Source organism: Gigantopelta aegis, chromosome 10, assembly GCF_016097555.1.
Source record: "Gigantopelta aegis isolate Gae_Host chromosome 10, Gae_host_genome, whole genome shotgun sequence".
Lineage (NCBI taxonomy): Eukaryota > Metazoa > Mollusca > Gastropoda > Neomphalida > Peltospiridae > Gigantopelta > Gigantopelta aegis.
In genome coordinates this window covers 35,806,089-35,827,481 of record NC_054708.1, presented here as the reverse complement: position 1 = coordinate 35,827,481, position 21,393 = coordinate 35,806,089, and the positions used below count along the sequence as shown (strand labels likewise).

At 36.4% G+C, this 21,393-nt stretch overlaps 1 protein-coding gene across 2 annotated transcripts in view; it reads left to right on the top strand.

Annotated features, from left to right (window-relative positions):
- The window catches only part of LOC121382879 (slit homolog 2 protein-like), a 149,360-nt gene that overhangs the window by 89,838 nt on the left and 38,129 nt on the right, over nt 1-21,393 (top strand). For both annotated transcript variants that reach the window (XM_041512553.1, XM_041512552.1), the window contains exons 8-13: nt 3,718-3,881; nt 4,345-4,489; nt 10,661-10,732; nt 11,221-11,292; nt 11,618-11,689; nt 20,671-20,742. In XM_041512553.1, the coding sequence (XP_041368487.1) occupies nt 3,718-3,881; nt 4,345-4,489; nt 10,661-10,732; nt 11,221-11,292; nt 11,618-11,689; nt 20,671-20,742 (597 nt within the window). The remainder of the gene's footprint in view (nt 1-3,717; nt 3,882-4,344; nt 4,490-10,660; nt 10,733-11,220; nt 11,293-11,617; nt 11,690-20,670; nt 20,743-21,393) is intronic.

Below are 21,393 nucleotides of genomic sequence, written 5' to 3'. Positions count from 1 at the left end.
GTCTTAGTTTTCATTTATTTTACCCATGCATTCCGGTGTGTGTATGGCACAGCATGAGGCATTTGGGTGCGTTGCTGTTTGATAAGTGAATTATGATGGAATTTATGAACCTCATGGGGCCAATTGGGCTTTTTCCAATTCCACCCAGTGCACCAGGACTAATAGCAAGTCAAACCCAGTAATTTTGTGTGTGGAAAATATGTACACTAGGCCTCATGCCAGGTCCAAAGTATAGGGTGAAGTTGCTTCTCTCTCAAACTTTGAGTTTTAAAAGGAGGGTAACTTGATTTTTTTTTTCATTAAAAAAAGCAAACAACAAAATGCACAAAAAAAAAGTTATATTGGATTAATATATAACTTTTTGGTTATTTTATTTTAAATGAAAATATTAACCTAACTTTTATAATTTTGACATGTTTATATTATAGGTATGTTGAATGTATTCATTATCCATTCATTACATTAGTGCAAACTAACTGGATTATGAATGTTTTCAATGAACAAATTAAATTTTAATTTAAACAAAATGAATATAATATACAACAGAATTACTCAAAGCTATACTCTTTAACAGTCAGTAGCACATTTTACTTTTCAGTGTCAGTCATTTTGAGTGCTCAGATACTTAACACTGAATATGTATTCCACAAGTTCTTCACCATTCATTCACAACTGTGTACAATCACTGTTTTTAGAAGACAACAGCGATGTCATCTGATGGTTAGTGACCAGGCGAAGTCAAGTTGATTAAAGTGAAGTTTTGGCTCATTTTGCCCTCTGTCACGCCTGATACACTAAAGGTTCCTTGCTAAATAAAGAAAAAGAATAACTGATATCCAACATCAATTATTGACAAGAACAAAAAATAGTTATACAAGCTTCAGATATTAATTTGGTTTTTTTTACACAAATGCAGAAACTATGACTCAGTTTTTGTCTTGCAAACTAACTAATTACAGTGCAATTTGTATGTAGACAAATTGAGCATTCTCTAGTACAGTTGTTGGAGGTGAGAAATGTACAGAAAACCTGGAATGGTTGTTTATGTTGCATATCACAAGCAGTAGCACATACTTTCCAATTATAATATGACAAGTTATGCCAAGTGATTGGTGTTTACTTGTTCTGCACAAGATGGCTGACCTGTCATGCCGTGCATTCCATCCTCGCATGCAGACATCTTTATGTTGGTCACGAGGACTGTTAGACTGACACAGTTCATATGAGCACTTGGCATTAGAAATGTGTTTCAACTCATATTTTCACACCTAGATGTTGATTTAGAATAGCACATAAAAAAATAAAAAGTCATGAAACCAAGGGGGCAGAATGTATCTCAGTCATAGAGCGATCACCTCAGGTGTTATAGGTCATAACACTGATTGCTTTCAGTGGACCCTTTGGATTTTCTTCCCCATCTCAACCACTTTCCCAGAACTCATACACCAAAAACTGTGGAATGTGTTGTCCTGTCTATGGAAGCATACATATGAAATATCCTTTTTTGGTCCGAAAAGTATTTATGTGGCAGCAACAAGTTTCCTCTCACTCTCTAGACCAAGTGTTTAAAATAACTACTAGTGTACATTACAAACCAAACAGCAGTAGTGTAAAATATCTTGATGTATCATTCAATAAACATTCCTGTTTTTTCATTAAAAAATTCTTCAGCCAGGACTAATTTCATAATCAGCTGATGACGAAAATGTCACGTTGGGGGTTGTTAATTTTACAAAATCTACAATAAGAGAAAGTTAATACATGTAATAGCATTCTAATTATAAGAAATTCCATTCAGTTGTAGTATTTTGATTAAGTTTTTCATATTATCTATGGTAAGGGGAAGGAAAAAAACGAAGAATGGGCAAAAAAGGGGTGAGGTAGGATGGACAGTGAGAGACAGTCAGAAACAGAGACAGGTAATGTGAGGAGAAGAGAGGATCAAGGAATTTCAGTGTTTGCAATTTCTGTTGGATCTTTGACATGTTTATTTGACAAGTCTCCAGAACACATCAACAAGTTGGCCCGCTGCAGCCATTCCTTGTTTATGTGTAATAAAAGACAGTGACTGAAGCCAAATTTTACACATTATGATGTACACTGTTTATAAAGGTGTGCTCAATCAGGACAGGCAGATGATGGTTGCAATGGAGCGAGACACTGGCGGTCTCCCTCTGGTGAAAGGGTGCTCTTTTTACAGCCCCGCCACCATGACGCTGCCAATATGGATATACACCACTGTCACATCTCATTACTGCCAAGATTTATCTGCGTTCCTGGAGATGTTGTATATATCTGTGACATTTAATTATCATTCATGAAAATGGGAACCAAAGTACAAAGTGTCTGCATTTTTGTGATGGCTTGCATAAGATCAATTGCCAGAGGTGGACCCACTGGGGAATTTTCCCATCCTAACCAGTTATCTGGCTAGTGAGTAGTCCAGTTAAACAGTTAGCAGTCTGGTTAATCAGTCAGTAGACTGGCTTATCAGTCAGTAGTATGGCTAATCAGTCAGTGGTCTGGTTAATCAGTCAGTAGTCTGGCTAATCAGTCAGTGGGCTGGTTAATCAGTCAGGAGTCTGGCTAATCAGTCAGTAGTTTGTCTAATCAGTCAGTAGCCTGGCTTATCAGTTAGTAGTCTGGCTAATCAGTCAGCAGTGTAGTCTGGCTAATCAGTCAGTAGTCTGGCTAATCAGTCAGTAGTCTGGTTAATCAGTCAGTAGTCTGGCTAATCAGCCAGTAGACTGGATAATTAGTCAGCAGTCTGGCTAATCAGTCAGTAGTCTGGTTAATCAGTCAGTAGACTGGATAATCAGTCAGTAGTCTGGCTAATCAGTAGTCTGGCTAATCAGTCAGTAGTTTGTCTAATCAGTCAGTAGTCTGGCTTATCAGTCAGTAGTCTGGCTAATCAGTCAGTAGTCTGGTTAATCAGTCAGTAGTCTGGCTAATCAGTTAGTGGTCTGGTTAATCAGTCAGTAGTCTGGCTAATCAGCCAGTAGTTTGTCTAATCAGTCAGTAGCCTGGCTTATCAGTTAGTAGTCTGGCTAATCAGTCAGCAGTCTAGTCTGGCTAATCAGCCAGTAGACTGGATAATTAGTCAGCAGTCTGGCTAATCAGTCAGTATTCTGGTTCATCAGTCAGTAGACTGGATAATCAGTCAGTAGACTGGATAATCAGTCAGTAGTCTGGCTAATCAGTAGTCTGGCTAATCAGTCAGTAGTTTGTCTAATCAGTCAGTAGTCTGGCTAATCAGCCAGTAGTTTGTCTAATCAGTCAGTAGCCTGGCTTATCAGTTAGTAGTCTGGCTAATCAGTCAGCAGTCTAGTCTGGCTAATCAGCCAGTAGACTGGATAATTAGTCAGCAGTCTGGCTAATCAGTCAGTATTCTGGTTAATCAGTCAGTAGACTGGATAATCAGTCAGTAGTCTGGCTAATCAGTAGTCTGGCTAATCAGTCAGTAGTTTGTCTAATTTGTCAGTAGTTTGTCTAATTAAGTGCCTAGCTCTTCTGTCAATAAGTACTATCATTAGTGTCTCTTTTGTCAGTAGGCTTTCTAAACTTTGTCGTATCTATTACATGAAAAAACAAATGATACAAGAATGATTAAATGAATTTTAATGACACCTCAGCATCAGTAATACATTGGCTATTGTGTGTCAAACAAAGGTAAAGTGATAATAAGAGCTGTAATGTGAGATACAATTGTTCTTTCAGGAGGATAAATGACAACAAACTTGTCTGTGATTGTCATCTCGCATGGTTGTCAAGATGGCTGCGCAGGAATCCAACACTAGCCCTGTTCACAGAATGTGCAAGTCCAGCTCACCTTAAAAATGCCGAAATTGCTGAACTTCAGGAGCAAGATTTCAAGTGCATGGGTTGGTGCTGTGTGATTATTTCACTTGGTGGAGTTTGACAGATGTATGAACATGGCATTTCCCTTGCACACAAGACTGCATCGTCTTTATGACCAAAAAAATTTATATTATCATTATGTAGTTAAGCCACAGAATTTTTTATTTTATTTATTTAATGAGTCACTCAACATATTTTTTAATTTATGGTTATATGGCATTGAAATATGGTTAAAGCATGCATTTCAAACAATGCTTAAGTCAAATGATATCATGATATTACAAGAGAGCTGTAAACAGGTAGGATTAGAGGAATGGGTGGCATTAAGTGACAAAACTGATGTTGAAGCTGTATGAATCAATTCATCGATCTGACACACACCATATGAAAGAACACCTATGGATGTAAAAAATTAAAAAGAAGTTACAATGTAATTAAATACATGCATAGATGATGAGTGTTTCTAGATTTAGTTTATTTTTGTAGATGTTGGTGTGAACCTGCATCCCCAGCACTGCGTGGCCGAGAACCTGTGTCCCAGAGAGTGTAAATGTACGGAGGGCATCATTGACTGTCGCGACAAGGGGCTCACTCGCATACCGGATAATATTCCAGAAACAGCCACAGAACTGTACGTTATTATAACACTGGCCACTTTTACTGTCACCTTTCACATGATGTACTTTCTGTTTTCTTCTTTTATCTTGTATTAAGTTCTTGCTGCTGTTCAAGAGAATTAATCGGATACATGACAGTGGCCTGCCACTGAGAATTGCAAGGGCTATACATCTACAGACTGGTCCCAAAATGAGTGCATAAAGGCAACAAGTTATTTCTTAGAGGGGTGTGTGGATTTAATTGTACTGGCATTAGATGCATATATGCCAGTTGTTCAGTCACTTATAGTATGTTTTTTGTTGTTGTTTTTTAAAGTGGAAAAGGGCTGAAATGTATAAGTCTAACAAAAGATTGTAAAGTACATCAGATTAACAGCTTATTCCAAATCAGTCGAGCATATAAACAAATAAACATTATTTCAGGAAGGACATACATTTTATTATAAGTGTCCTGAGTTTATTATTCTATTTATTACCTGAGGTCTTTCTCTCTAAAAACCTTTTTATTTTCTATATCCAGAGTATAATGTTATATATAGGAACAATGTAAACCACTTTACTACTATAACCCTGGGGGTTTTTCACATTCACAGATACTTTTCAATAAAGAAAGTTATATTTATTTTTAAAAGATAATAATGAATTAAGATAATATGTTATTACAATTAAACAATAAAAACGGCCATAGTTTGAAAACTCTTTTAACTTTGTGACATCACTGAGTACTGACAATGTCTGTGGTTTGTAAGTGTCAAATTGTCAAATAATATTGTGATATACCAGTGTTTAATATTTCTCACTGAGAAAAAATGAAAAATATTTTCTGTTATCAGTGACCACTGGACTAATAAAAGCTTTTTCCATAGAATGTTTTATTACATGTTAGTCAGTGGCGTTAATGTTTCTAATTTAGTGGTAACTTTTACATGTGGTTTCCAGTGTGAGAGAAGAAACCCACTGGTTCCATCTACAATGATCATATTTTGTTTTTCTTTCATACCCTTGCCGGTGATTTATCAGTATTGTAATATCACCACTGGTGTGATGGTCAGATCTGGTTATTGCTGTCTGCTGCAATCTGATCGGTAAATTCACTTTGTTAGTCAGTGGCAGTAAAGGTCCTAATCTGGCAGACACATGTGCAGGAATTTTAGCAGAGGGTCTAGACTGTGGCGAACGAAGTTTATAGGAGGGTTGAAACATTCTCCCCTGGTTGGACTTTCTTTTTTGCTTGAGCCCTCCCTCTGGACATGTACCTGTCTAGTGGTAATTTTTATATGTGGTTTAAGAGAAGAAATCCACTAGTTCCTTCTGCCGTGATCATTTTCTCTATTTTCCTTCAGCCCCTTGCCAGTGATTTATCTGTATAAATTTATCACTGATTTGATGGTCACAATCTGGTTATTGCCTGTCTCCTGCAATCTGATCGGTGTGTTCCCTAAGACGTTTGATTACATGACATCTCGTGGGTTAGTCAAGCATCAGATATCCTGGTTTCACTCAGTGGGGCCAGTTAACATGTTGACACATCTCATTAAAGAAACAATCGGCTTCCAATACACTTGTGGCTCAATTAGATTCTCTGTCATCTTACTGCTGCTACAGCTGGCTTGACCCTTGACCAACATCTGTCAGGCCTAAGAAGACCTTCAATCTTGCTGCTGTTTCTTCTGCAGTAGAAGCTAGAACACTTGTGACAGCCTTTTCATATCATGTGTCATGTTCGCTGCATACTTTTTTCATCAATTTGTACTTTTGTTATGGCTTTATTTGTGAAGATCTGTCACCAGAGATGGAACTTGTGCAATATTGACATGGAGAATCTAGTGAGAGTTATTGTTTGTGGTCAAAATACAGCTTCATGACGAAATTAGAAATGTTATTTTTAACAAACAGGAAGTTATAATTCTCAGTTATAATTGCATTCTGTTGACTATATGGAGATATTTTAACAGTAGTCTGTTGATTAATCCAAACTGTATATAATAAGAACATTAAAGAGTGTTTGTTTAATGTAAAATTGCTTGTTGTGCTCATAATTGTAGGAGTGGGATCTAGGTAAATCGGTAGAGTCCTCCTCAGTGAAACAGTTTTATTATTGTTTTCCCATTCCAATCAATTCTCCACAACTGGTATATCAAAGACCATGGTATGTGCTTTCCTGTCTGTGGAAAAGAGCATATAAACCATCCTTTGCTGCTAATGGGAAAATGTAGCGGGTTTCCTCTAAAACTACATGTAAAATATTACTAAATGTTTGACATCCAACAGCTGATGATTAATAAATCAATGTGCTCTAGTGATGTTGTTAAATATAACAGACTTTTAACTTGATAAGAGTAGAGTACTTGATAAGAGAGAATTGTATATAGCAATGGATGGAATGAACAAGGCTGGAGTGGTCTTGGCTAATATCACAATTGTTATCTGATTATATTTAAAACTTTCAGACCAGTTTATTCATAATTTATAATAAATAATAATAATAATAATTTTATAATTTAAAAAAAATACTAAGTTGTGTTATGTTCTGTGCTACCTGTTCAATACATTGAATTTATACTCATTAGATAAACAATTACAAAAAAGTAGATAGAATCACTTAGCTGACAGATGTAGGATATAGTGTACTCCTACGACAGTTCAGTAATAGCATGACACATTAGCAGGCCCTAATTTAAACTTTAAAAAGGAGAAGTGACTTCTGTCTTCCCAGGAGAAAAGGGAGAAGTTTGATAACAATAGGTGAAGTGAACATGAGTGTCGTCATCTTCTGCATTTTTTCAGAAAGGTTGTGAATGGTATACTCAATTTGATTCATCATGTTTCATTATCAAATAACTGCAGGCCTACTACTATTTCTGATAATAAAACTTAAGCAAAGCAATTGCACATTTTCATTGGAAATGTGATAGTGTAGAGAATAATTTGTTCAATTCGGTACACATCTTTCAGAGATTGCTACACAATTTTAAAACACTTGACAGTATTTGCTAATTAATTTTCAATTGACTAGAAATGTTGCTAATAAAGAAAATTAGTTTTAAAATATAATATGTTATATCAAAATGAAAGCAATAATTAGTATTTTCTAGCATTACTGAAGTAAATGTGTCCGAGAACCAAACATCACTTTACTGCATGGTCACTGCAAATGGCACAATGTGTTCATATACTCTCTCTCTCTCTCTCTCTCTCTCTCTCTCTCTCTCTCTCTCTCTCTCCCGCTCCCTCTCCCTCTCCCTCTCCCTCTCTCTCTCTCTCTCTCCCTCTCCCTCTCCCTCTCCCTCTCCCTCTCCCTCCAGAATAAAACAATGGATGACAAAGTGTTTACAGTGAACTATGACACTAAAAACAAGTCAGTGTCTTGACATCTGTTGTCCATTTTTGTTATTGAATTTGGATTAGATTCAAAATGTCACAATAACTTTGACTTCTCACCACTGCTAATAACTTGAAGCAACTTTCAGGCAAAACAAGCAACATTTCACTGGCTAGATTAGGGCCTGACTTGGGGGATAAATATCATTGTGCTTCATTGTTAACTATAATGATGTAACATTAAATGATATCTTCATACCTGATGAATTAAAAAGCAATATTAAGAAGAAGAACATTCTGTTTAAGTTATTATTATTTAATAGTTATCATGGTGTCCATATGAAACAATTTTCTGTTGATTTAACATATTTAATGGCTTACTGTGCCATGTTTATATCTGCATCTCTGTGCACTTAACAACAGGTATCCATTTTCCAAGATATTCCTTTAAAAATGACAGTAGACAGTAACAGAGTTTTATTTGGTAGTTGGCTTATACTTTTACATATGATATAATGTAACACTAATCTTAATGTATGTCAAAGGTAGTATACATTAATAATAAACTCTGATATTTTTATTATTATAATGGTTTAAGAAATATCCATTGACTCAAAGGATTGTATTAACAGTACATAGTTTATGTATTTGTTTTATTTCTCTGCTATGTATGAATTCATGTAGCACATGGGATGGCTGCAGTGGGTTTCCTCTCTCGTTATTTGTGTGGTCCTTAACCATAGGTCTCATGCCATATGATCTTAATTTAAATGTGTAAAGTTTGTTGTTAAAACATTTCTTTCTTTCTTCCTTTCTAATGTACTCTTTTATCATTAAATGACTATTCAGATGTATTTCATTAATGCTATCACAATCATATTTTTAATGTTGGAATGTCAGTTTTTCCATATATATGCTTTCACTGATTCTGATTTTCATCTGCACTTGTTGGTGCTGAAGTGGCAACGGAAGACTAAAAAGAGCCATTATTTTCATGACAAAACATTGTGCTCTCAGCCTGCAGGAAAAGCTAATTGAAATGGCACGAATTTAATCACCATCCGTCAATGTATTCTCATTGATTTTGGTGGCAGTGCTTTACATCAAAGAGCAGATGATCAGAATTGTATTTGACATTGCTTAAATCAATTTATAGTGTACATAGATCTGGTTAAAAGCCACCGAAGACCATAATTCGTCGTTACAAATAAATTGTACAGTATTCCATTAATCTAATAGTAGTACTTGGTTCTGGAAGTGGTAAACAGAAGTACTCATGACTTTTGGGGTTTTAGTTCAATATGTTGTTCTTCGGTTCTTTAAAGACCTGTCATTGTGTACTAGGATTCTGATATGCTTTTGTTCAAGAGTTATCTTAAGATATTGGTTTTCTATGTGAGTAATATATATTTTTTGTATAATATTTCGTGAAATATCTGAACATAGGTATGAAATAATATTGCTATCAGAGACTAGTGAGTATTGGTGCTTTTTCAACTGGTGTTATTAGTCCCCAGCTGGTCCAACCGGAGGGACTATAGGTTTTATCTCCGTCTGTCTGTCACACATAAAGTTTTCTGGATGTGTTTTCACAATGCCTTGACACATTTAGCTGACATTTTGTGTATAGCTTTATCATGTGCTGTTAAAAATCAAGTTTGAGTTTCATGGTGATTTATCAATTTTTGACAGTTATGGCCTTTGAATTTAGGAGATACAAAAATGTGTTCAAACTCTAAAAAGTGTTATTCTCACTAAAAAGTGTTATTACCACTGTAAAAAGATGTATTCTCACACTAAAAAGTGTTATTCTCACTCTAAACCAATAAGACTGACAGTGATTCATGGACAGAGTCACAACATTGATAAAATATCCTTTTGTCTCTGGCTTGTGCAAAATTACAATTTTGAATGTTTTGTTGTTTAGATTCTTTCAATGAGACATGTAATCATCTTTGACAAAAAGCTTGAACTACCCTCTCTATATACATGTATCATGCCTGGCTCAATGATGTAAATGATATTCATCAGATGAGAACAATCATCTGATATTTACATGAAATTTAGGGTTATTACCAGTAACTTGCCATTTCAAGCAGTTATAGGTTGCCATTTGATTTTTTCTTCTTGCATGAATACCAAATACATTGGTACTGTAGGATCATACTGGGGAAGTTGTCTTTGAAGATTTGTATTATAATCAGTGGTCAGTCAACTTCCATATTGATTTATACGAGACATCAAAATAATCTCCCCTGGTAATAGGTAGACTGGTTAAATTAATTATTAGTTATACAGAAAAGAGAACTACCATCTCAGATCTGATGCGGTTCTTTCCAATACATATGGCAACTATCATAAACATCAGCATCTGCTGGAATATTAGGGAACAGATGGGCAGGGGAATGGGGATAGAGGAGGTGAAGAGTAAGGTTATAATTAAGCTCTCAAAATTATATTTGGTGAGCATAAGCTAATTGTATACATACCGGTATTGCTATTCTACTCAATGAATGGAGTACATTCAATCTGATACCTTTTATTGCTGTCTGATAGGAGTGTCTCCACCCCCACCACCCATCCCAATTAGTTACCCATATTATACAATTTATAAATTTAACAAATGATTTAAATAATCTTCTACTATTACTGGTATATGAATAAAGAATATAGCAGATTATTTTTGTAAATTTAACTATTATAACTATGGATTTGTATTAGATTTTTTTTCTTCTTTTGAATTTGTTTGATATGAGCTTTTATTCTTTGTACATTCTTGAAAATCTCATCTGACAATTGTTTAAGTTGAAAGAAAGCATGCTAATACAAATACATAATGTATCTGATGGTTTTCTTTATTTCAGTCGTATTGAGCAAAATCATATTACTCAGATTCCTTCAAGAGCATTTGCAGACATGAAGAAACTTCAGAGAATGTGAGTAACACTTTTCTGTCAGCAGACGGCAATTAACTACAGTATGGGAGCAACATGTAAAATGTTGTCTGGAAAAGAGTTTATATGTTTGCTTGTGTCCTTCAGAATTCCACAATATCAGTCTTCTTGATTCAGGCAAACTAATTAACATACTGATTTCCTTTAATATCAGTTTGCTAAAAAAAATGGAATCCATTCAAGGCTCAGCCACGTCCACCCTGGGCCCAACCTCTGGATATGTGCCATTGACTGAGGCTAGGGCTACCATTTTAAAAACAAAAAATAAATAAAACATGGCATTGTATACATAATGAGATATTACATACCATTTACAGGTATTTTTGTTGATGTTAATGGTGTAAACTTATGTCAGTTTTTGTCATGTTAACTAAGGTATAAAGATCAATATTGCTGCATGCTCTTAAAAAGAAATAACTGTTAAATTCATCCTGATAATTTTATTTTATGTGTGTTTTTTTCTTTCACAGAGATCTCAGTAACAATCAGATATCATACATTGCACCTGATGCCTTTTCTGGACTCCATTCCTTGAGAACTCTGTAAGTAGCAGCAATGTAATCTTATTAATCAGTGTTCTTGTCATTTGTTGAAATATCACAGATATTGACTTGAAATTATGTATGCAATGTATATTCAGGTTTGGGCATTTAAAATGATTCAAAGTAAGTGAGGTCACCAATACAAAGTTAAATGTATGTTGATGTTACAGCGAAGTGCTGTTGGTAAACAAAGTAAGCCACGAAACTGCTGACCACGTAGGTTTAACAGTTATATTAACAGTCAAGTGTGATTTGAATGAAATTTGTATAAGTCGTTTTTCAATAGTTTATTGGATGATTTCAGTGTTCTCTGTCTGTCTTGCAGAGTTCTGTATGGTAACAAAGTTGCTGATCTTCCACCAGGACTTCTGAATGGATTATCATCTCTGCAGCTTCTGTACGTATCATCATTCAATACCTTTGAGTAGTTAGATCTCGGTATATCTGAGCAGTCCTTTCACAAAGCCTTCCAAGTATCACTACTCAACACATTGCAGAAGTAACCACTTCAAAACACACACCAGTAGTCAGTCTTCCAGGAATTAACCACTCTGTAACACCTACCAGCAGTTAACCACTCACTGCATTGCAGAAGTGCTCACTCAACACCTATAGTCCGTTCCACAGGGAACACCTTTTTTTCATACTATGGAATTTACTACAAGTTATTTGTTTTTGAGCTAATTGTTTTCTAAATTGTACACAAAAATAGTTTGGGTTTTTTAATTTCCAAAACTCTGAAATTATTTATAAAAAACGTTTTTGTAGAAGGATGGGATAGACTATAGCTATTAATCCCCAGTGCACCACGACTGGTACATGAAAGTATGTGGTATGTGCTATCCTGTTTGTGGGATGGTGCATATAAAAGATCCCTTGCTATTAATCCCCAGTGCACCACGACTGGTACATGAAAGTATGTGGTATGTGCTATCCTGTTTGTGGGATGGTGCATATAAAAGATCCCTTGCTATTAATCCCCAGTGCACCACGACTGGTACATGAAAGTATGTGGTATGTGCTATCCTGTTTGTGGGATGGTGCATATAAAAGATCCCTTGCTATTAATCCCCAGTGCACCACGACTGGTACATGAAAGTATGTGGTATGTGCTATCCTGTTTGTGGGATGGTGCATATAAAAGATCCCTTGCTATTAATCCCCAGTGCACCACGACTGGTACATGAAAGTATGTGGTATGTGCTATCCTGTTTGTGGGATGGTGCATATAAAAGATCCCTTGCTATTAATCCCCAGTGCACCACGACTGGTACATGAAAGTATGTGGTATGTGCTATCCTGTGTGTGGGATGGTGCATATAAAAGATCCCTTGCTATTAATCCCCAGTGCACCACGACTGGTACATGAAAGTATGTGGTATGTGCTATCCTGTTTGTGGGATGGTGCATATAAAAGATCCCTTGCTATTAATCCCCAGTGCACCACGACTGGTACATGAAAGTATGTGGTATGTGCTATCCTGTTTGTGGGATGGTGCATATAAAAGATCCCTTGCTATTAATCCCCAGTGCACCACGACTGGTACATGAAAGTATGTGGTATGTGCTATCCTGTTTGTGGGATGGTGCATATAAAAGATCCCTTGCTATTAATCCCCAGTGCACCACGACTGGTACATGAAAGTATGTGGTATGTGCTATCCTGTGTGTGGGATGGTGCATATAAAAGATCCCTTGCTATTAATCCCCAGTGCACCACGACTGGTACATGAAAGTATGTGGTATGTGCTATCCTGTTTGTGGGATGGTGCATATAAAAGATCCCTTGCTATTAATCCCCAGTGCACCACGACTGGTACATGAAAGTATGTGGTATGTGCTATCCTGTTTGTGGGATGGTGCATATAAAAGATCCCTTGCTATTAATCCCCAGTGCACCACGACTGGTACATGAAAGTATGTGGTATGTGCTATCCTGTTTGTGGGATGGTGCATATAAAAGATCCCTTGCTATTAATCCCCAGTGCACCACGACTGGTACATGAAAGTATGTGGTATGTGCTATCCTGTTTGTGGGATGGTGCATATAAAAGATCCCTTGCTATTAATCCCCAGTGCACCACGACTGGTACATGAAAGTATGTGGTATGTGCTATCCTGTTTGTGGGATGGTGCATATAAAAGATCCCTTGCTATTAATCCCCAGTGCACCACGACTGGTACATGAAAGTATGTGGTATGTGCTATCCTGTTTGTGGGATGGTGCATATAAAAGATCCCTTGCTATTAATCCCCAGTGCACCACGACTGGTACATGAAAGTATGTGGTATGTGCTATCCTGTTTGTGGGATGGTGCATATAAAAGATCCCTTGCTATTAATCCCCAGTGCACCACGACTGGTACATCAAAGTATGTGGTATGTGCTATCCTGTTTGTGGGATGGTGCATATAAAAGATCCCTTGCTATTAATCCCCAGTGCACCACGACTGGTACATCAAAGTATGTGGTATGTGCTATCCTGTTTGTGGGATGGTGCATATAAAAGATCCCTTGCTATTAATCCCCAGTGCACCACGACTGGTACATGAAAGTATGTGGTATGTGCTATCCTGTTTGTGGGATGGTGCATATAAAAGATCCCTTGCTATTAATCCCCAGTGCACCACGACTGGTACATGAAAGTATGTGGTATGTGCTATCCTGTTTGTGGGATGGTGCATATAAAAGATCCCTTGCTATTAATCCCCAGTGCACCACGACTGGTACATGAAAGTATGTGGTATGTGCTATCCTGTTTGTGGGATGGTGCATATAAAAGATCCCTTGCTATTAATCCCCAGTGCACCACGACTGGTACATGAAAGTATGTGGTATGTGCTATCCTGTGTGTGGGATGGTGCATATAAAAGATCCCTTGCTATTAATCCCCAGTGCACCACGACTGGTACATGAAAGTATGTGGTATGTGCTATCCTGTGTGTGGGATGGTGCATATAAAAGATCCCTTGCTATTAATCCCCAGTGCACCACGACTGGTACATGAAAGTATGTGGTATGTGCTATCCTGTGTGTGGGATGGTGCATATAAAAGATCCCTTGCTATTAATCCCCAGTGCACCACGACTGGTACATGAAAGTATGTGGTATGTGCTATCCTGTGTGTGGGATGGTGCATATAAAAGATCCCTTGCTATTAATCCCCAGTGCACCACGACTGGTACATGAAAGTATGTGGTATGTGCTATCCTGTGTGTGGGATGGTGCATATAAAAGATCCCTTGCTATTAATCCCCAGTGCACCACGACTGGTACATGAAAGTATGTGGTATGTGCTATCCTGTTTGTGGGATGGTGCATATAAAAGATCCCTTGCTATTAATCCCCAGTGCACCACGACTGGTACATGAAAGTATGTGGTATGTGCTATCCTGTTTGTGGGATGGTGCATATAAAAGATCCCTTGCTATTAATCCCCAGTGCACCACGACTGGTACATGAAAGTATGTGGTATGTGCTATCCTGTTTGTGGGATGGTGCATATAAAAGATCCCTTGCTATTAATCCCCAGTGCACCACGACTGGTACATGAAAGTATGTGGTATGTGCTATCCTGTTTGTGGGATGGTGCATATAAAAGATCCCTTGCTATTAATCCCCAGTGCACCACGACTGGTACATGAAAGTATGTGGTATGTGCTATCCTGTTTGTGGGATGGTGCATATAAAAGATCCCTTGCTATTAATCCCCAGTGCACCACGACTGGTACATGAAAGTATGTGGTATGTGCTATCCTGTTTGTGGGATGGTGCATATAAAAGATCCCTTGCTGCTAATCGAAAAGAGTAGACCATGAAGTAGTGACAGCGGGTTTCATCCCTCGATATCTGTGTAGTCCTTAACCATATGTCCTTAACCATATACCCGTAAACAAAATGTGTTGAATGTGTCATTAAATAAACCATTTCCGTCCTTCTAGAAGTAACCTCTACTCAATACCTTGTAGCTATTAATCAACCTTTCTAGTTACTACTCAACACCTTGTAGCTATTTCTTAACACATTATAGTAAAACGTTTAGCTACTATTTCTCAAAACATTCTAGCAGTAACCTCAACTGATCATTCACACTTTGGCAGATTCACATGTATACATATACTGATAAGCTTTTCTCAAACACCTTCTACCTACAATGAAGTAATATAGAGGTGTTGTGCTGAAACTCTTAATATAGAAGAAATTGAAATATATTTTTGATTTCATTATGAAAGCTTATTTTTTTAAGTATTTTTTAAAATAAATATCCTGGTTTTATTTCCAATTTTTCCAAATTGACACTGCAAACATTGTAGAATACCATTGCAGACAGTAAGCCTTTTGTTATAAAACACGTACACACAAAGGGCAATCTGTGTATGACCCACACTGTCATTTTTAACTGATACTCACAATATAACTGTTTTCTATAGGAACATTACACTACATAATGAAGTAATGTCCTTGTTATTATATAGGATCATTACACTACATAATAAGTAATGTCCTTATTATTATATAGGATCATTACACTACATAATGAAGTAATGTCCTTGTTATTATATAGGATCATTACACTACATAATGAAGTAATGTCCTTGTTATTATATATACTCTTCAAAAGAAGAAACGCAAAACCACATTGTCGTAACATTTGGAGAATTGATTTAATTATTGAATGGTGAGTCCGATAATTACCAAATGTTGCAGGATTGTTCACAATTCACTCTAGTCCATTGTGAGTAAGTGATATGACACACCACCAAGGTCAAGGTCATCTGGAGTCAATACCGGGTGTGGCCTCCACGTGTGTTGACAACTGCCTGGCACCGCCTGCCCATTGAAGCAACCAGAGTACGGATGACGTCCCGGGGGATGGTGGCCCACTCGGCCTGCAAGGCTGCTGCCAGCTCGGGCAGGGTCTGGGGCTGTGGTTGTCGCTGTGGGAGGCGTCGGTCCAACTCGTCCCATAGATGCTCAATTGGGTTCAAATCCGGTGATATCGATGGCCAAGGAAGGACATTAATGTTGTTGTTCTGTAGGAAAGCCGTTGTGAGACGTGCTGTGTGAGGCCTGGCGTTGTCATGTTGGAACACTGCGTTGGCGTTGGCCATAACTGGAACGATGTGTGGCCGGAGGATCTGGTCAATGTAGCCCTGTGCATTCAGGTTGCCCTGCACGTGGACCAGGTCAGTTCTGCCAGTGTGTGAGATGGCTGCCCACACCATGACACTACCCCCGCCGAATCTGTCCACTTCCTGCACGCAGTTTGCTGCATAACGTTCACCACGACGCCTATACACGCGACATCTTCCATCATGACGTCGGAGCAGAAATCGGGACTCGTCACTGAACCACACCTGTCTCCATCGCAGTTGAGGCCATTGTCGATGAATCTGGCACCACTGCAGTCGGAGTCGACGGTGTTGTGGTGTTAAGATGACACCTCGAACTCGACGTCTGGCACGAATTCCTACCTCACGTAGGCGGTTCCGTACGGTCTGGTCGGATATCCTGCGCAAACCTGGTATTGCTGCGGCTGTGGAGGTGGCACTAGTCAATCGTTCCCGAAGGTGGCGTACCCGGATGTAGCGGTCCTGCCCGGGGGTAGTGACCCGTGGTCGACCGGATCTAGGGAGGTCACGTGTTGATCCATGTTGCTGGTAACGGTCCCACAGTCTGGAGATGGTGCTTGGGGACACATGGAATGCCCTGGCAACGGCCGTTCTGGATTCGCCTGCGTCTAGTCGGCCGATGGCATTGTTTCTCTGCGGTTCACTGAGACGTGGCATGTCCTGGATTGTCAATTGTCGGCCAGATACAGAGGCCAGGCAAGCGAACACCCTGCACTTTTATACTGTCGGTGTTCATGTTGCACATGCAGACAACGCACGTGCAGTGGTGACATGGTTTGCACGTGGCTGCGTTTTTGCGAATATTCACATTTTGGAACTTTATTGTACAGTAGCTGCGTTTTATCGAATGTAACCGTGGGAATGTGTTTGGGACATGCAATGACCTTATATTCACAAAGCATGAACCGGTAGGAAACATAAAATCGGAGTTATAACCCATTTGTACCCTTTTGCGTTTCTTTTTTTGAAGAGTATAGGATCATTACACTACATAATGAAGTAATGTTCTTGTTATATAGGATCATTACACTACATAATGAAGTAATGTGCTTGTTATTATATAGGATCATTACACTACATAATGAAGTAATGTCCTTGTTATTATATAGGAACTTTACACTACATAATGAAGTAATGTCCTTGTTAATATATAGGAACTTTACACTACATATTGAAGTAATGTGCTTGTTATTATATAGGATCATTACACTACATAATGAAGTAATGTCCTTGTTATTATATAGGAACTTTACACTACATAATGAAGTAATGTCCTTGTTATTATATAGGAACTTTACACTACATAATGAAGTAATGTTCTTGTTATTATATAGGAACTTTACACTACATAATGAAGTAATGTCCTGGTTATTATATAGGAACTTTACACTACATAATGAAGTAATGTCCTTGTTATTATATAGGAACTTTACACTACATAATGAAGTAATGTCTGGTTATTATATAGGATCATTACACTACATAATGAAGTAATGTTCTTGTTATATAGGATCATTACACTACATAATGAAGTAATGTCCTTGTTATTATATAGGATCATTACACTACATAATAAGTAATGTCCTTATTATTATATAGGATCATTACACTACATAATGAAGTAATGTCCTTGTTATTATATAGGAACTTTACACTACATAATGAAGTAATGTCCTTGTTATTATATAGGAACTTTACACTACATATTGAAGTAATGTGCTTGTTATTATATAGGATCATTACACTACATAATGAAGTAATGTCCTTGTTATTATATAGGAACTTTACACTACATAATGAAGTAATGTCCTTGTTATTATATAGGAACTTTACACTACATATTGAAGTAATGTGCTTGTTATTATATAGGATCATTACACTACATAATGAAGTAATGTCCTTGTTATTATATAGGAACTTTACACTACATAATGAAGTAATGTCCTTGTTATTATATAGGAACTTTACACTACATAATGAAGTAATGTCCTTGTTATTATATAGGAACTTTACACTACATAATGAAGTAATGTCCTGGTTATTATATAGGAACTTTACACTACATAATGAAGTAATGTCCTTGTTATTATATAGGAACTTTACACTACATAATGAAGTAATGTCCTTGTTATTATATAGGAACTTTACACTACATAATGAAGTAATGTCTGGTTATTATATAGGATCATTACACTACATAATGAAGTAATGTTCTTGTTATATAGGATCATTACACTACATAATGAAGTAATGTCCTTGTTATTATATAGGATCATTACACTACATAATAAGTAATGTCCTTATTATTATATAGGATCATTACACTACATAATGAAGTAATGTCCTTGTTATTATATAGGATCATTACACTACATAATGAAGTAATGTCCTTGTTATTATATAGGATCATTACACTACATAACGAAGTAATGTTCTTGTTATATAGGATCATTACACTACATAATGAAGTAATGTGCTTGTTATTATATAGGATCATTACACTACATAATGAAGTAATGTCCTTGTTATTATATAGGAACTTTACACTACATAATGAAGTAATGTCCTTGTTATTATATAGGAACTTTACACTACATAATGAAGTAATGTGCTTGTTATTATATAGGATCATTACACTACATAATGAAGTAATGTCCTTGTTATTATATAGGAACTTTACACTACATAATGAAGTAATGTCCTTGTTATTATATAGGAACTTTACACTACATAATGAAGTAATGTCCTTGTTATTATATAGGAACTTTACACTACATAATGAAGTAATGTCTGGTTATTATATAGGAACTTTACACTACATAATGAAGTAATGTCCTTGTTATTATATAGGAACTTTACACTACATAATGAAGTAATGTCCTTGTTATTATATAGGAACTTTACACTACATAATGAAGTAATGTCCTTGTTATTATATAGGAACTTTACACTACATAATGAAGTAATGTCCTTGTTATTATATAGGAACTTTACACTACATAATGAAGTAATGTCCTTGCTATTATATAGGAACTTTACACTGCATAATGAAGTAATGTGCTTGTTATTATATAGGATCATTACACTGCATAATGAAGTAATGTCCTTGTACATAATGAAAATAATTTACACAAATATGTCTTCCTGTTTTAATTCAGTAGTTTGCAACAATTTACAAGACATATATTTTCTGTTTCTTTAATTTTATAATTACAGGATTTTTTTATGAACCAGTATTTAAATTCTTCTTATTTTTTATACCTCTGCTATAAAATGGATTAATATTGTGACATGGGTGGTTTGTTTAGTGCATGTTTGTGATGTGTAAATTTTGCAAACAACAGTTGGTATCTGAAATATCTATCTGCATTGAAAATAATGTGTGCATTTAAATTTTATAACTTCAAGTTGGACGTAAATGATGCAAGATTTATACATGTTTTTTTCCCTCTGTTTACAGTACGTTTTGTTCTGCGTTACAGGAATTAAGTTATCAAAAATAAAATACTTGTCGCACATAGTTTACATTATCATGTGTTATGGTAGTCTATTCATCAACTTAAATACATGTATTAGACAATTAAGTTGGACACATTATCATGTGTTATGGTAGTCTATTCATCAACTTAAATACATGTATTAGACAATTAAGTTGGACGTAAATGATGCAAGATTTATACATGTTTTTTCCCCTCTGTTTACAGTACATTTTGTTCTGCGTTACAGGAATTAAATTATTAAAAATAAAATACTTGTCACACATAGTTTACATTATCATGTGTTATGGTAGTCTATTCATCAACTTAAATACATGTATTAGACAATTAAGTTGGACACATTATCATGTGTTATGGTAGTCTATTCATCAACTTAAATACATGTATTAGACAATTGTTAACAGTTTATTTCATTTCCAGCTGGGTGGTATTTCAGCACAAACACAAATGCTCAAGCTTAATTGCTTGTGCTTAGATAGTTAAAAAACGGACTTCCCAAAGTGTTTGAAAGCTAGCAGATGATTTAAGAGGAGCTAAGTTGAGATAGAAGAAAACTTTTAACACAGTTTGGTCATAAACAATATGTTAACTGGTGTGAAGAAATAAAAATTGCCTGATATTCTTGACAGTTTTAGTAATAGCAGCCTGATGAAAAATAGAAAACCATTTGGTGAAAGAGTTTCTGTGTTTTGTAAGATAAATTATGTTCTGTTGTTGAAAGCCTGTGTTATTTTGTCTTCGTGTTGCAGACTCCTCAATGCAAACAAGATTACGTGTGTCCGTGTGGATGCATTCAAAGATCTGCACAACTTGAACTTACTGTAAGTTTCCCTTCATTCTCACTGATCAGGTTAGCTAACTCCAAGTTTACTTAGTCATTTTAGTAATAGTTCTCAAAATAAAACAAATAACTTAAGAACGTGGCTAACTGGATGAATGTCTTTTTAGCCAGTATTCGAAAATTTGAAATAATTTCTTCAAAATCAGTTGTGATTGTCTTATGTAAGTAGTATGATTTTGGCTAGTAACAGCAGTTGGTGATTGCTGCATACCAAACTGGATGGATGAAATGTGGCTTAGTAGCAGAGCATTTGCTTGAGGTATAATAATAATAATAATAATTGATTACCTGCAATTTCCCCCCAGCCCAATGTTTGGCCCATGATTGGTTTATCAAATGCCATGGTATATTCTTTTTTTTTCTCTGGGAAAGTGTATATGAGCAATCTCTTGATGCTCTCCAAGAGGAATAGCCTCTGTGATGTTAATTTGCACTCACTTGCAGTGAAAACAACCAGATGTTAGACATTATATAGCTGTAGTTTAAAATGTGCTCAGAGGTTAAGTATTAGTTTGATTTCTTAAACATTCTGATAGCTGTCATGATTGTTCTCTTTCTGAATGGGTACCACTCTGTATCACGCAGGCCCCTTTAAAGTATCAAAGTAATATTAAATTGAACACTGTCCCTC